Here is a 15,326-nt window from a genome sequence, read left to right on the forward strand (position 1 = left end):
CTTTTTATATAATTACATTCTTAATTTCATATATGTCTTTTTGGACCTGCGATGTGTCTGTGCTTAAGTAAAAACAGTGAACAAGCTGTTAGAATTTAACTTTGACGCTGATAACAAGGGAGCTGAAGTCATCGAAGACTGCACTATTTTTAAACAAAAGTACATGCCACAGGAACAAGTGTAATATTCCATGGTTCACATGCATACACTGTCATTGAGATTACCTTAAAAAAACACAAATGGCAGAAAACAGGCATTCATACTGTATCTGCAAGCCGGTTACAGCTCTTACCTTCCTATTTGAAAACCAAATTGAGCTCAGGAACCAGGCCACATGATGTGACCAGCTGCAGCTGATGGGGTAGATGTGGCCCACATGCTCGCTTAATTTTTCAAATGTTTTTTATGGACTAACAGGGGTCACATGTTTTCTCTATGAAGAAAATTTAAATAATTGAAGATAGTCTGGACGGTGGCCTGGTAGCTCAGTCTGCAGAGCGTTCGGCTCATGTACTGAAGCTGTGAGTCCTCTGCAGTGCCTGTACAACTGAAGACATAAAACCCCATATATTCATATATATATTTATACAGTGATGGACAAAGTACTCAACCCCAGTACTTGAGTCAAAGTATAGATACTCCTGGTCAAATATTACTCAACTACAACTGAGAGTTACGCAGTCAAAATTTTACTCAAATTAAAGTATCAGAATACTTGCTTTTAAAAATACTTAAGTATTCAAAAGTACAAATTACCTTGAATTATTTCTCCTTTTCCTATTATAATAATATCTTGAGATTTAATTTTGTCTTCTAATGTTCTTTTTCTTTGTTCTTCTAATTTTCATACTTTTGGCCATTGTTTCGTTTTTTTTATCCATAATATTTTATTGAAAGGAACAGTAGGAGGTGTACCAGACTATAGAAATACAACGTAAATGGAAAAGATTGTTCCTCCATATTATGATATTTACTCCCTTTGGCTCCCTCCCATCAAACCCTCATCCACTGCTAATACAAATCAAGTTAAAAATAAAATAATAATACATACACAATTATAAGATAAATAATAAAAAATACAGGCAAATAAATATGTGGGAGAACTTTACATCAAATACTCAATCCTCCAAACAAGCCAGGATTCCTATTAAATATCACATTTGCCGCCTTTGTGGTTGCTGTTAGTTTCTAGTGTGTATACAGCAGTGTGTATGTCTCCGTTATGTCACTGAGAGTTCATATTCACACCGTAGCCTTTCCTGAGCATTTGTTCTCTCAGTGTTTTGGATTATTGCCTTGTTTACCTCGACCTTCCCTGATTTTTGGGGCTTTGGATTATCTGCCTGCTCCTTGAATCCGTTTGCCTTGGTTTGACTGTTTTTGTGGTTTTGACCCATGTCTGCCTCATCATCCCTTAAGCCTTTTTGTCATTGACTTTGCAAATGAATCTTGGAGCTCTGCATTCAGTTTGCTGCATTTAGGCGCTGTTCCTCATGTTCCCTGCTTAAACAACTGTGAGAAATGAGGCTAAAAAGAAGTCAGACGATGCAGGTTTTAAACTCAGAGGTGAGAGCGAAGTGTATATATTGTACAGAAAGTCTTCCTCAGTGAGTGTAGTCCAACATGAAGATGGGAGAACAGGATCCTCTGTGTCTAGATGCTGGTGGTGGTGGAGTTGTCAAAACATGTCAAGCCGGGTGGCAGGAACACAAAAATTCAATCCCCAACGCAGGCAGTTCAAATGATTTAATACTAAAAGTCAATATACAAATTGGCTTATGGTATCGTCAGGCAGAAACAGGTCAGAACCAGATAAGCCAAGTCCAAAAAACACAGAGAGAAACACTCGAGTAATGATGGGAACTCCTGACGAACTAATGAAGACAAACTGGCAACTGGGAAACACACAGACTAAATACACAGGAAGCAGAGACAGATGAGACTAAATCAGTAATCAAAAAAGGCTGGAGGAAAAAAACTAATACAGGAAGCAAAAAAGTTACATTTGTCTGATTTCAGCTTCTTAAATGTGAATATTTTCTGGTTTCTTTATTCCTTTTTGGCAGTAAACTGAATATCTTTGGGTTGTGGACAAAACGTTCAACCTTTAAAACCAAACAACCAGGGACAGAAGTAACTAATACTAAACTAATATGTTAAATTACAACACACTACATGAAAAGGGTACCTGCTGATTATAACACAATTTACCATGAAATTTGGGGGTAATCTGGTGGAAATGTCTAAGAAATTTATATTACTTGGTAATTCCCACCTATTTAGGTATTTTGAAATGGTGGGGCAGAAGTAACTAATACTCTGAGTAGTTTTTAAGACCAGTACTTTATACTTTTACTTAAGTATTTTTCTAAGACCAGCACTTTTACTTGTAATGAGTAATGAAAAAAAAAACATGAGTAAAGTCAGCAGGTGTTTTACCTCCAGGCAGTTAAAATAAGCCTGAACTGCTGCCTTATTTACAACCTGTCTGCTCCGATCACCAGGCTGTAATAAACTGTAATTATCCTTTAAATGCTGTAATCACACAGAGATTCAACACAGTGGAGCTCTAATCCAGATGGTCATACCCACAGAACCATTACAATCCTGTCAGCACTGAATTTTTCAGCTTTCTTGATCTGATTGAGTGATTGATTGTTATTACCGTGAGGCCAGGATGACTGGCTGTCATTCATGTGGTTGTTCCTGTCATAGTAAGACAAATCATTGTTTGCAACTAAAAATTACATATATTTTTTTTTTAATTAAACTCTAATTACTCCCTAATAAAGTCTAATGAAGGTCTAACAGTGGGAAATAACACACTTCAGTTTATAGTACAGTCCTTTTGTAATATGTCCCTAATTACTGTCTAATGAAGCCTAATTAAGGTGTAATGAAGGTCTAACAGTGGGGAAACAACAGGACTCACTTTTCAGAACTGTTTGTCTATAATGTGTCCCTAATTACCCTCTAAGTTCTAATTAATATGACAATATATGCAGTTATATGTGACTTATAATTACAGCATAATTAAAGACTATAGTGACTAATTGGGGTATAACTGTGCTTAGTGTCTAATAAAAACTATTTCTTAATTTGATACAAACTACGGCTGTTTATGTTTACTGTATAATTAAAAATATTTCTAGTTTTTGTCTAATTCGATACGAAGGACTGCTTGTTACGTCTTACGGTAAAGTGTTTTTTACTGTCAAATAAAGAATATTGGAATGTTTAATCAGTTATTAATTGTTTATGAACTGTTTTGATAACCGATTTGTTGGTTAGAGTAGTTTTTAAAGAAAAAAAAGCCCAAATTCTTCTTCTTAAATGTGAATTTTTGGGGGGGATTTCTTTACTCTTCTATGACAGTGACCTGAATATCTTTGACATTTGAGGACGTCATCTGAAGCTTTGGGAAAAACTGATCGGCATTTTTCATAATTTTCTGACATCTGAAAAGAATTATTGATTGATTAATTGATTGTTAGCTGCAGCCCTAGAACATGTTGTTTCTATTTTTTGTCTAATTTGATATGTTGGTGCCACCAACATTTCCTGTAAAACTCGTTGCTACTGGCCTCCAAACCCTCTGCATTAGTTTACTGAAGATGAAAAACATGTCAGCATGTCACCTTTTAGAAACATAAATCAATTTATTTGCAAAGTGAGATCAAGAGTCTTAGAGTCAATATTTGCACTATAATGGCCCAAAATGAATGTTTTGATGATGCTGAAAGTGTATTTATTAAATGTCACTGCTCTTAAAAAAAAGTGAAGAGTTGATGTTTTGTAAGTTTTGTGGAGGGTTTCCTCTTCCAGGAGCGATATTCCTCCCAGCTGTCATGCATATAATCATTCTGACAGACTTGACAGAAGCAGCATGGTAATAACCTAATTATTGACCGGTGAGAGGATCCCTGTGGTTGTCTGGCTGTCAGTGATAAAACCAGAAAGAAAGAAAGAAAAAAAAAAGGCTGGCAGGGAGGAAGGAAGGTGGGCAGAAAGAGACGCTGCGGTCTGACTCAATCTCTGCTCGAGTCCACGGAGCTGCTGTCATCACCCAGCGTGTCCATGTGACAGTTAGACGAGCGAGACGACCCGTCATGTGGGGAGGACGACACCTCCCATGTGATGCTGGGGAAACTCTGAACAGTTTTCATCGTGTTTTATTACGCAAGATCAAACCCCCGCTGGGAGACTCGCTGTCAGCCTCTTTATCATCAGTGCGAATAATAGCAGAGAAGTTTTAGTAATACTGTTGTTGAGACATTAAAGATGAGTCAACGTGAAGAATGTGCATGATTGTCTACTTGTGTCTTTGTTTTGCATAAACCGGGATTCCGCTGTTTATTTCTGGAGGATCCTTTAAAGGGCAATTTAGATATTTTTTAACCTGGACCTTAATTTGATGATTGATGATACCCTAATTGGTAAACTTTCAAGAAATAATTATACAGCAAAAGCAAATTTGTAACACTTTGTTAATGGTTAATAATTAGTTCAACATTATTTGGATGCTATTATAAAGTTGTAACTGATGACCTTATGTACTTACATTCATAACCTATGTAGTATGTTGTGTTATGTGTGAGACTTAACTTATTTAACCTAAAATGATCTTCTCCCAAAGTTTTGGTGCTTTTACTTTGAAAGTCCACCCCAAGACTTCATATTTATTATTGCTAACTTGGCCGCCGTGTCCTGCGCATGCAAAAATGCAACTGATCTTTATTGAACTTTGTAAATAGTTAATAAATACCGTGTCGTGCATCTATAAACATCATTTGGATGGCCATTACAAAGTCGCAACTGATGTTTATAAAGCTTTGCAGTTGCTTACTAGATGGTTTATAAAGCATATAAACATTAACTGAATGTTAACAGCAAAGTGAAAGGTCACTCAAGTTTAATTAACTATTAAACTTAATTACTTTGGCGTGCTTCTTTCAGACTAACACTCACTGTGTGACTAGGTAAGCCCGCCCTCTACTCTGACAGCCATGCGGGACAGCCAATAGGGAGACAGTGTGCCATAACAGTACCTACTAATGAACTGTCGAGTACCAAAATTTGGACCTGAATGCTTTGTCAGATTCTTGTTAATGTGTGCTTTATTCAACAGCATTCAATCTGTCAAACATTAAATTTCATATTCGCTCTACCTTAATTGATGTTAACCGTGTAATTTTTAAATATGTGTATGATTTTATGGCCTATTGCCACTGACCTTTAGTACGTTAAGTGAAATTTATGAACCGTGGAGCCTAAAATAACATACTTCAGCTTTCAGTGCCAGCTAATCATCTATATTAGCTGCAGCAGTCACATTATAATCCCCCGGCTCTCCCGGCTCCACCGGACCCTTCTCGCTCCGACAGACATACAATGAAGTAAACAGGAGAACAGATTGACAGCGACAAGCGTGCCGGCCCGCACACCACAGTGAATCGATCGGTGGAGGACAAATATAGGTTGTCTTGTTACAGAGAGCTGGGACCATCAGTTCACAACAGAAGGAAAAGAAGGAGAGGGAGGCAGAGAGGACGTGTGGCGATTAATAAGCCCATCTGCTCTCTGCTGACTCATATTCCTCAGTGAAACACTGTCGATACCTTCTCTTATTCTGTTGCTCTGCAATGACAGCTGTTCTTTCTGCATGTGTGCCTTTCTTCTTCTTTTATTTAATCAGACCTTAATCGCCTCTCGCGTCTAACTTTTGGAGCAAACCTACTTCTGCAGGAGATCTTCACAGAAAAAAAGAAAAAAAAAAAGAAAAAAACAATGCCCTCCTTTTATATTGCCTCACAGCAGCAGAGCAACCTGCCCCCATTTCTGAGGTGCTGCACCGGGGTGTGTTCAAATATTTAGTTTAGTGCACCCGGCCAATTATGTTGCGATGGATAAATAATCAGTTTGTCTGCACCAAGGACAAAAGATCCACTTTTACTTTAGTAACACATATTTGGTGACAGAGATAATCCTGATAATTTGGCCCACTTACTGTATGAACCTCCCTCCTCCGTCATCCTCATTCACACACACACATTTACACAGATTTAAACACACACACACACTCAAGCGCAGCGTGTGATGATGCTGTGGCAGCGCTGCTGATGCGATTTGGCATTACTGGGGCACGATTCCTGCTGAATGCCCTAAAATTTCGCCTCCCCTGTGCCCCCATCCCCACATTCTCAACAGTCCTCTCAGCAATCACTCCGGCGACGCCCCATCTCCCAGACTCACCCCTCATACAGTCACGCTAAGCATGTTTGGAAAGTGTAGATTCTCCAGTGGGTGTGAAGTCAAGATAGAAGCTTTTAGACCAAACAGGATAGGAGTTAGGGTATTATTGTGGGAGTGTTTGTACGAATACCAAAACTATTGCATAATGTTGTAGATCCTTAGCTCAAGAAGAGAGAACTCACTTATTTTTAATTGCAATAAACTTTAATCGAGATACAACATTTTGATCCTTAGATGTTAACCAGGTACAGTTGTAAAACCTGGTCCTAGTTTTACCAGTCTGGCTTGACCGAAACCGATCTTAAATAAAGATTATTGTGAGTAAAAGGACAGTTTGCGTGAGCCATCTTGGTCTACTGCAACCAAACCGTAGACTAAAATATGTTTCTGAGAACACTGTAGATCGCTCACTTGGTGGAGGCTACCAGTCCTCTGTGCAGCCCTGGTTTGGATCCAGCCGGCAGCCCTGTGCTGCATGTCGTCCTCTCTCTCTCTCTGCCCCTTTTCCTGTCAACTTTTTGGACGTCTCTATGTAATTAAGGCCAAAAAGCCAAAAATCTATCAAGTTGTAGTAACAGAATCGTGATCCTTATTTGATCAACACTACGTAGTTTGACAGTTGTGTTGCACTGGTCGAACTCGCTGAGAATGACTTGTCAATCACACGATAGCCTTGCTCTAAACATACCCTACCCTACCCTACCACGCTGTCTTAAATAAAACTTGAAACTAGTGATTGAACCCATAAACTCATTAAGAAACTGGCTACAGAGGTCATAAATCAGCTGAGAAGTAGGGCCATTTTGCTATAAGAGTACATACAATCTGACTTCTTTTTGTAACCATTGGAGTCGCTCCCTGGTGGCTCTTAGAAAGAATGCAGGAGGTTCTGCACTGGTTTCACTTTTCACACTCAGAAGTAGGGCTGCACAATTCATTGCAATCACAGTAAAATCGCAGGATGGCCAAGTGCAGTATCCAAATCGCAGAAGCAGAACCAAATCGCTGCTGCAGAGATGATCTGGCCTATAAAAGAAAACATGTTTGTTTGTTACAGACCTCAATAAATATTACACCATTGCAATTTTTATTCAGTGAACATGAAAATTGTTATGCAAAGCTGATCATTTCCACTAATGGTATCACATATTGCAGTTGCAATTTCAGTCAAAATAATTGCTTGCTAATGACTTTTTTTTTTTTTTTTCAAATCTTGCAGCCCTACTCAGAAGCTCTGCCTCTAAAATGACTCAAGGTCTAAAAATGCCAGATCCTCCATAAACTGTGGTGTCTATCATGATATAGTCAGTTTTCTGGAAAGTCAGTGAAAACGACAATCAATGATTTGTATCATTTCCTGCAGTTGCACAGTACAAAAATGATGAGATGTTACAGGGTTCCAAACAGTTTAAAGCTGTCACAGTTGTTGTGCAAGGTGGAAAAGTCATGTTGAAACAGGAAGGGCCGTCCCCAAACTGTTGACACAGGTCACATCGCCTAAACCATGAAAACCCCAGACGAGAAGCTCAGAAGAGTAATGTGTGTCGTGTATTTGCAGGTCTGTTGGGCAGCGCTCGTTTCACCGGCTCCTCACAGAACTACAGCACCCTGCTGCTGGAGGAGGAGGCGGGGCTGCTGTACGTCGGAGGAAGAGGAGCCGTGTACGCCCTCAACACCTCCGACATCTCCACCCCTACGAACCTCACAGTGAGTGTTGAGACCCCGCCAAGACACAGATCAGCACGTAATTGCCCCTGTTAACAAAGAAACGGAAAGTTTTCTCCCATTTCCCAACTGTTAAAGGAGGACAAACTAATAATAGCCTTAAGCAGATTGAGCAAATCCCATTGTGTTCCTCCAATTTTATGGATATCGGATTAAATGCACCAGGCGTTTATTCAAGGGTTACTAAAGAGCGTCACAACTCAGTGACGCAGCCAGAAAATTAAGTGTGCTGTCCTGCTCTTTTCTCTCATCCTGCTTATCATATGCACACTTCTTTTTTCCCCCCTTTTCTGCTCATAATTCTTCATGTTTATCTGTTTTCCCATCACAATTTATTGAGTGAACTGAGTCATTTCCCTCCCATTGTTTGCAGATTGATTGGGATGCTTCCCCTGAACAGAAGAAGCAGTGTCTAAACAAAGGCAGAGACAATCAGGTACACGTCTGCAGCCCTACTCTCTTGTTATTACTCAGACAATTTTTCTTTTGAGAAGAGCTCAAACGTCTATTTATTTGTTGAGTTATAACTGGAGAACGTTAAACATGAAACATTTCTGCTTTGTGATGTGCTGATTGATGCCGACAAAAACAAAGTGGATAATCCTTTCAGTTGCTTCTTAATCCACTTTTCCTGAGACCCCGAGAAACTAATCGTTTAAAGACAATCACACTCATTCATTAAATATTTGCATAAAATAGCTCTTGCACGTCATGCATTGTGGAGCCACAAATAACCTGTTTTTCTCTCATTCATTCTCTGCAGACAGAGTGTTACAATCACATCCGCCTCCTGCAGCGATACAATGAGACTCACCTGTACGTGTGTGGGACAAACGCCTTCAAACCTCTTTGTGCTTACATAGTAAGAGCCCATGCGATTTCATCTGAGCACTGTTATGACTAAACTACATTTAAAGTGATTCAGTGGGTGACGTCTCTTTTCTCTCTGTAAGGATGCAGAGCGGTTCAGCTTCTCCTCAGGCTTTGAGGAGGGCAGAGACAGGTGTCCTTATGACCCAGCAAAGGGATACACCGGCCTCCTCGTAGGTATGTTTGCATTTAATCTTCTGCACATACAGTGTGTTGGTGGAGTCAAAGCAGCATGTAGGCATGGAAAGAATGTCTCTCCTGGAAGAAGCAGAGACTAAAGCTCCCGTACAATGTACAGTGAGATTTAGTCACTGTATTTAATTCTAGAGGTGCCAGAATATCTACTAGAACGATCATTTTAACTATTATCTCTCAGACCATGTTCTCAGTTTATCTTCATCAATGAAATAACACCAAAATGAATGAAATAACACCAAAATGTAAATTTATTTATATATTTACCTATATGGATGCCATCAAATGCAGTAAACTGTAATGATTGCATGCGTTCACAGCAGCATTTTTCTGTACGATAATAACCATCAGTGAGAAACAGTTAAATGCATTTTTATAAGATTATAAACATGCATTGATAATAACTAATTTCCACCTAGGAGCATCACAGAAAATAATCATAGGCCATGGGGAAAGGCTGGACATGAGTAACAAAAATAAAACCGAATAAAGTTGGAAACCTTGCAATTTGTAATAAGTTATAGGTGGTGAGACAAAAAGTGTTACTGTCCCTGGTCTCCCTTACTTTATTTTTAATTGAGTTTAACTAATTAATTATTTCTATTTTAACGTTGGGAAATCGGAAAACGTTACAATACGGTCAACATTACAAACACGACTAAGAATCTGTAGCTGCTTTGTGAGGCTGCACTTAGTACATAGCAGGCTTTCAGCTAAATGCTAACATCTCATGCCAACTGTCTGTGAAAGTACTCAGTCATCCAGGTCATGGTTTATCCAGAGCGGCTGAGTCAAGGGCAGCTGTCCTTGCTTTAGACATACAACATTAGACACATTATTTGTCATTGTAGTCATACAACAACATGTTTGGTAACTCTGAGAGACTGCAGCAATAACAGACCAGCTAAAAAAGATAAGAAAACAACACATTCAAGAAAAAAAAAAGACCAAATTGAAACAAGATGAATAAATAAATAATCCTCTATCTACTAAATCTATTATAAATAAGGCATTTGAGGCAGTAAACAGTGACAGTGCAGAATAAAAAAGATCAGTGAAATAGTTTAAAAAGCTGTACACGTGTAACCAGTGAGCTTACATTAGAGCAGGGGTTTATTTTTCACCAGGGGCCACATGAGACATTGATCAGGCTGTCGTGGGTCAGACACTAATGATATAAGGTCCTAATAATGGCCAAATCTCTAATAATGGAATGATCAGAAGTGTTCTGTGTAGGACACGTCTACTGCTGGTCACCCTTTCTGAAGTGTCCTATGATGAACTGAGGGCTAATATTTTGTTGGCAATGTCCAGAACAACATAAACAACATGGATGTGCAGCTTGAAGTGAAGCTTATACACTGAAAAGTTTCATGTGGCCTGCAGATAATGTTCTGAGTTTAGGGTTAGGGTTAGGGTCAGCATTCTAACATTTGCTAATTGGCACTGAACACAAAGTACAGCTGAGGCTGATGGGATATTTGGTCATAAATATCAAAAGTTTTGACCGTATGATGGCATTAAATGAAAAAGTCAGAGGGTCGACGAACATTTTACAATTCACCTCGAGGAGGACATGAAACTCTGAACCAAATGTCATTGCAATCCATTCAGAAGTTGTTGAGACAGTTCAATCTGGACTAGAAACAAATACTAGCAAAAAATGGCTAAAATGGTTAAAAAAAAAAGTCTCTCCAGTGTATACCTTTCTAGCACCACTGTAAAAATGGGGCACTGAATGCAGCCGGTAGCTCCTTCAAAAAAATATGTTTTATGACAGAAACACTCTTGTAGGCACTGAAGATGGAGATGATCAATAATGTGCACACGGCGTCTTTCATCACCCAGCCAGATCAGCTGGATGCAGCTCGGTGGGAGGGGAGAAGAAGAATCCACAGTCAACAGTCCTCATTGCATATAAAAATATATTCCACAGCTCAGCTGAATTTGGTATGAGGCTTCAGCAGTCCACGTCAAATAAATCAAGTGTGAATCTGTCAAAGTTACAATGTTTTTAGTATCAAAATCCCTCTTCGGGCTTCCACAGTGTTTCCATGTTGGCTTGTTACTGAGACTAACAGGACTATCTGATTCATGGACATATTAGAATTTTCTTTTAAAAATGCCCTTTTAATAATTTAAATAAGTTTTGTTAATATTTTTTCATCTGTTTTATGTTATTTCACTTGTTAATTTTATCTTTCCCGGTGTATTTTATTCAGTTTCATCCTCTGAGCTTTCAGTTGCCTGAGTTTATTTCATTGGTAGTGTTGAAATTAGGGTTGCACATTGTAATCATTGGTAACATTAACGACCGATTAATCGATTAATTGCTATCATCCCTAGTTGAACCCTTTTTTTCTCCTTGTGAAACCTTTCGTACTTTATTTTCAAAAGCTACTGTATAAATAAAGTCAATTACTTTTAATTACTGGGATGAAACACCAACAGTAAACCCACACACAACTGCCAGGAGGAAGATACTCAGTTTGTATAACTCAGACTGCTGAAGACTAAACTTAAGAATGTATTTTTGCAAGGAGGACTGTGGATTTTTGTTCCTGGATTTTTTACAGTGTAGTAACTTCAAAGCATACTTAAGCATACTGGGATCTACATCTAATTAATAACTGTTTACAAATATAACCACACTGGGTGGCAGGTCACAGTCTGCCCGCCTACCCTGCAGTGCGCCAACTGCTTTCGTTTACATCTGATTCAACTCTGGTGTCAACATTTCTTTCTGTCTTCATGAATCCTCCATTAACACAGTTGTGCAATCTGTCAATCAGACGGTGAGATGTTCACGGCCTCTCAGTACGAGTTTCGCAGCTCTCCAGACGTGCGCAGAAACTTCCCCTTCCCCACGCTCAGGACAGAAGAGGCCCCCACCCGCTGGCTTCTGGGTAAATACAACACATGACAACACAGGTAGAGGAAGGGAGATAATCCCCAAGTACATAACACCAGATTATATATGGTAATTTCACATACAGTAAACAACAAAATGGACTAAACCTTGTAGCCGTTTTGCATTGTTTTATCTCATCCGATGTTTTGCTGATTCTACAAAATCTGATTGACCTGTACAATGAAAATCACATCAAAAATTGCACTGCACTGCAGCTCTAACTGGCTTAGTTGTGGCAATTCAATCATACTTAAAAGCTCCATCTTTAGTTTCCAAGGAGACACTTCCCTGGCTGCTAATAGGTCTGTGTTTGGACTTGTGTGTGTGTGTGTGTGTATGTGTGTGTGCAGAGGCAGATTTTGTGGGCTCTGTGCTGCTGAAGGAGAGCATCAACAGCTCTATCGGTGACGATGACAAGATTTACTTCTTCTTCACGGAGAGAAGCCAGGAGCAGATTGCCTACCCGAGCCAGACCAAGGTGTCCAGGGTGGCCCGAGTCTGCAAGGTCAGAGAGAGCAACTAACCCACATACTGTTGACCATAATCATGTTAAAGTGATTGTTAGGAGTATTTGAAATGGGGTTGTATGAGTTACTTATCGACAGTCATTGCATTACCTGCAGCAGATGGCGGTCGGCGCGCCCCTAGTTTGGAAAACCAGAGAGAGACGCCAGCACAGAAGCTTAGGAATGAACAGCTGTGCTCCAAGTCAGCAACAAAACATATTTTAGCCACTTAAAAACCTAAAAAAATCACCTAAAACAATCAATATCAGCTCATGTTACTTTTGCCATCATGGGAAAATGATGCAAGCAAAACTGTCCTCATATAATATGAGAGATGTTGCATTGGCGCACTTGAGTTAGTTATAGTTAGGAGGAAAGTTAACTTACTTGTTACTTCCAAGAGTTCCCTTTTTTCCTTCCAAACCCTGCCCTTTTTGAGGACATTCCTATAAAAAGACTGCTGTGGATGATATAAAAGGTGCATGTCGGGGACAGGCCTACTCCACACCCACCAAACTCCATAGGTAAAATCAGTCATTTTACTTTGCAGAACACAGGGGTTGCTGTTTCACTGCTGCCTCGAGTTTGTTTGTGTTATTTAGTGACTTCAGTGAATCTGAATTATCCTTTTAAAGCACCAGAGTCACACAATAATCAAAACAAATTAACCAGTTCATGCAGCAGTAGACCAGCAACTCCTGTGTTCTGTGAGGTAAAATGACTGGTTTTGCCTATGGAGTTTGGTTGGGTTGGAGAGAACGCTATTTGACTTATACAACGCCGGTTTTCTGGTCTGATGGGAAAATAAAGCATTAATCCTTTTTAGCTCCTGACCCTGTCCATGGCTTAGCTTTTGCGCTGATACTCCTTTCTGCTTCTTCAAACTGGGGGCATGCTGACTGCCATCTCATGTACCTCATACAACCCCACCTCAAATAATCCGAACTATTCCTTTAATGATTTCACTGGGTTTGGAAAGTTAGTGCCTGCAAGGTCATCGAAAGAAAAGGGTTGAAATGAAGCAGGAGCAAAGTTGCAAGAATGGCGGGATTATTAAATCTTTTACGTCACAGAGTGATACAGAGTGAAGTGTAAATGGATTTCGGGCGTCTTTCTGTTCTCTCTCAGCTGTCGTCCTCCTCTTGCGTACGGTCATTACGGCGCTGAATGAACCAGCAGTTGGACGTCTCTAATCTTGGTTTCTTCACTACTGGTGGTTCTTTCTGTGCCGCTGTTGCCAGGCAAACTACAAATCCACCAACCACCACCTCCAATTGCAAACCTTCTCCCTCTCTTTATTGCCATGTCGCCCTCTTCCACTCCTCCTCCTCCTCCTGTTTTTCCCCTCTCACCTCATTTCACTTGCGATCAGCATCTTCGGTCTAGACAGCGTGCCCAGCAACCATTCCTAGAGGTCTCTCCTCCTCTCTTCTCTTCCTCCCCGTCGTTTCTTATAGCCGTGTATGATACTGTAATCACCATTGTGGTTTGGTGTTGAATTCCTGCTGCAGTGTCTCTATGGCATCAAAAAAGACTGAATGATGTTCAGAAATAATTTCACACCGTGCAGACGTGTGTCAGCTTTTGTGGGAGTGTGAAAAGATCTGAGGGAAAAAAAGAAATGAATAAGAGAGCTACATATTGATTAACCACTTAGGAACATCCAATCACAGTGAGTTAAGTTGTCCAAACCAATCAATGCAAACTGCGGGCGTGAAATGTCACAACAAATTACTGAGGACAAAGAAAGCTAAATGTTTTTCGAAAGATTTATTACTTAATTTCTTGTTTTGTGAGGTCTACCAGGAGCTGTTTCTCCACAGTGTACAGCCCCTGTTGAGCTGTGGAATAAGTAATATTTCTGGATTCATCTCTCCCCTTAAGCGATGGCTTTTTGTCATTCAGATGTGGCTGTATTTTTACATGGATGTTCATTATTCCGTGCTTGTGCGATATTCAGCACCTGGTGTGAGAGAGGAAGAGGTATCACTGCTGGAAATCAGCCGTGAGTTGAAAAGCAATAACAAGAAAGTTTACTGTTCTCACACAGGTTACATCACTGATGGATTTTAAAATTTATTTCAAAGTTTTCAGCTTTTCTGCTGTTGTTTTTTAAACAAAAGATGATGCACGTTGCAATGTTTTTGCAGGTGAAAGTGAAAAAAACTGTGATTTTGTTTATATATAATTCATTAAAAGTCATTAAAAATCAAAAGCAACTTGCTTCAGGGATCCAAGTATCCTTATGAAAATGGATCAACATTACAGAAATTTGAACAAAATATGCTGATGATGGTCAAATTTCTTGTAGTGACTGGACAAAATTGCAAGGTTTTGCAAAATACACAAGGAGTGATTGAATTTGCCTTAATTGTTGTGATTGCAACATTGCAGCGTCCTGGAGGGGTTGATATTAGGTAAGACATTCTGCTGCCTGTTTCATTAAGTCTCTAAGACTTGGGACATGTAAGCATTTTACTGCATATTCATTTATTTGACACGTGAACAACAGCTTAAAGGACCAGAGTGGAGGATTTAGTGGCATCTAGCAGCAAACCTACCGACTGCAACTCGTCTCACCCTCCCCTTCCAAGCAAGTTGGAGAACATGAAACTCTCTGGAGCTTGGATGCATTAAGAACAGAAAACTAGGCGCAAAGATGGTTTGGCTGGCTCTTAGACCGCTTCCTAACTGGAAGCGATGCAAGCGAACTCGAGCAGACACAGCATGAAAAAGTGTCTGGATATAATGGAGCCCTGTCGCAGCACTGCAGCTTGTGTATTCTCTCTCTGCAGATGAGTGAGTTAAGTCTCTAAGTTATTTATTCATAACTAATGTAATTTGATCAAGGCAGACTTGTTTACCTA

The 15,326-nt window shown here is 39.6% G+C and overlaps 1 protein-coding gene across 1 annotated transcript in view; it reads left to right on the forward strand.

The window, feature by feature from the left end:
* Positions 1-15,326, forward strand: part of sema4gb (sema domain, immunoglobulin domain (Ig), transmembrane domain (TM) and short cytoplasmic domain, (semaphorin) 4Gb) — a 52,797-nt gene that overhangs the window by 19,605 nt on the left and 17,866 nt on the right. The window contains exons 3-8 of the mRNA XM_084741285.1: positions 7,811-7,959; positions 8,351-8,413; positions 8,741-8,839; positions 8,931-9,024; positions 11,835-11,948; positions 12,304-12,458. Of these exons, the coding sequence (XP_084597411.1) occupies positions 7,811-7,959; positions 8,351-8,413; positions 8,741-8,839; positions 8,931-9,024; positions 11,835-11,948; positions 12,304-12,458 (674 nt within the window). The remainder of the gene's footprint in view (positions 1-7,810; positions 7,960-8,350; positions 8,414-8,740; positions 8,840-8,930; positions 9,025-11,834; positions 11,949-12,303; positions 12,459-15,326) is intronic.

The sequence above is a fragment of the Lutjanus erythropterus genome, chromosome 17 (genome assembly GCF_056507025.1).
Source record: "Lutjanus erythropterus isolate fLutEry1 chromosome 17, fLutEry1.hap2, whole genome shotgun sequence".
NCBI classification, from domain to species: Eukaryota; Metazoa; Chordata; class Actinopteri; order Lutjaniformes; family Lutjanidae; genus Lutjanus; species Lutjanus erythropterus.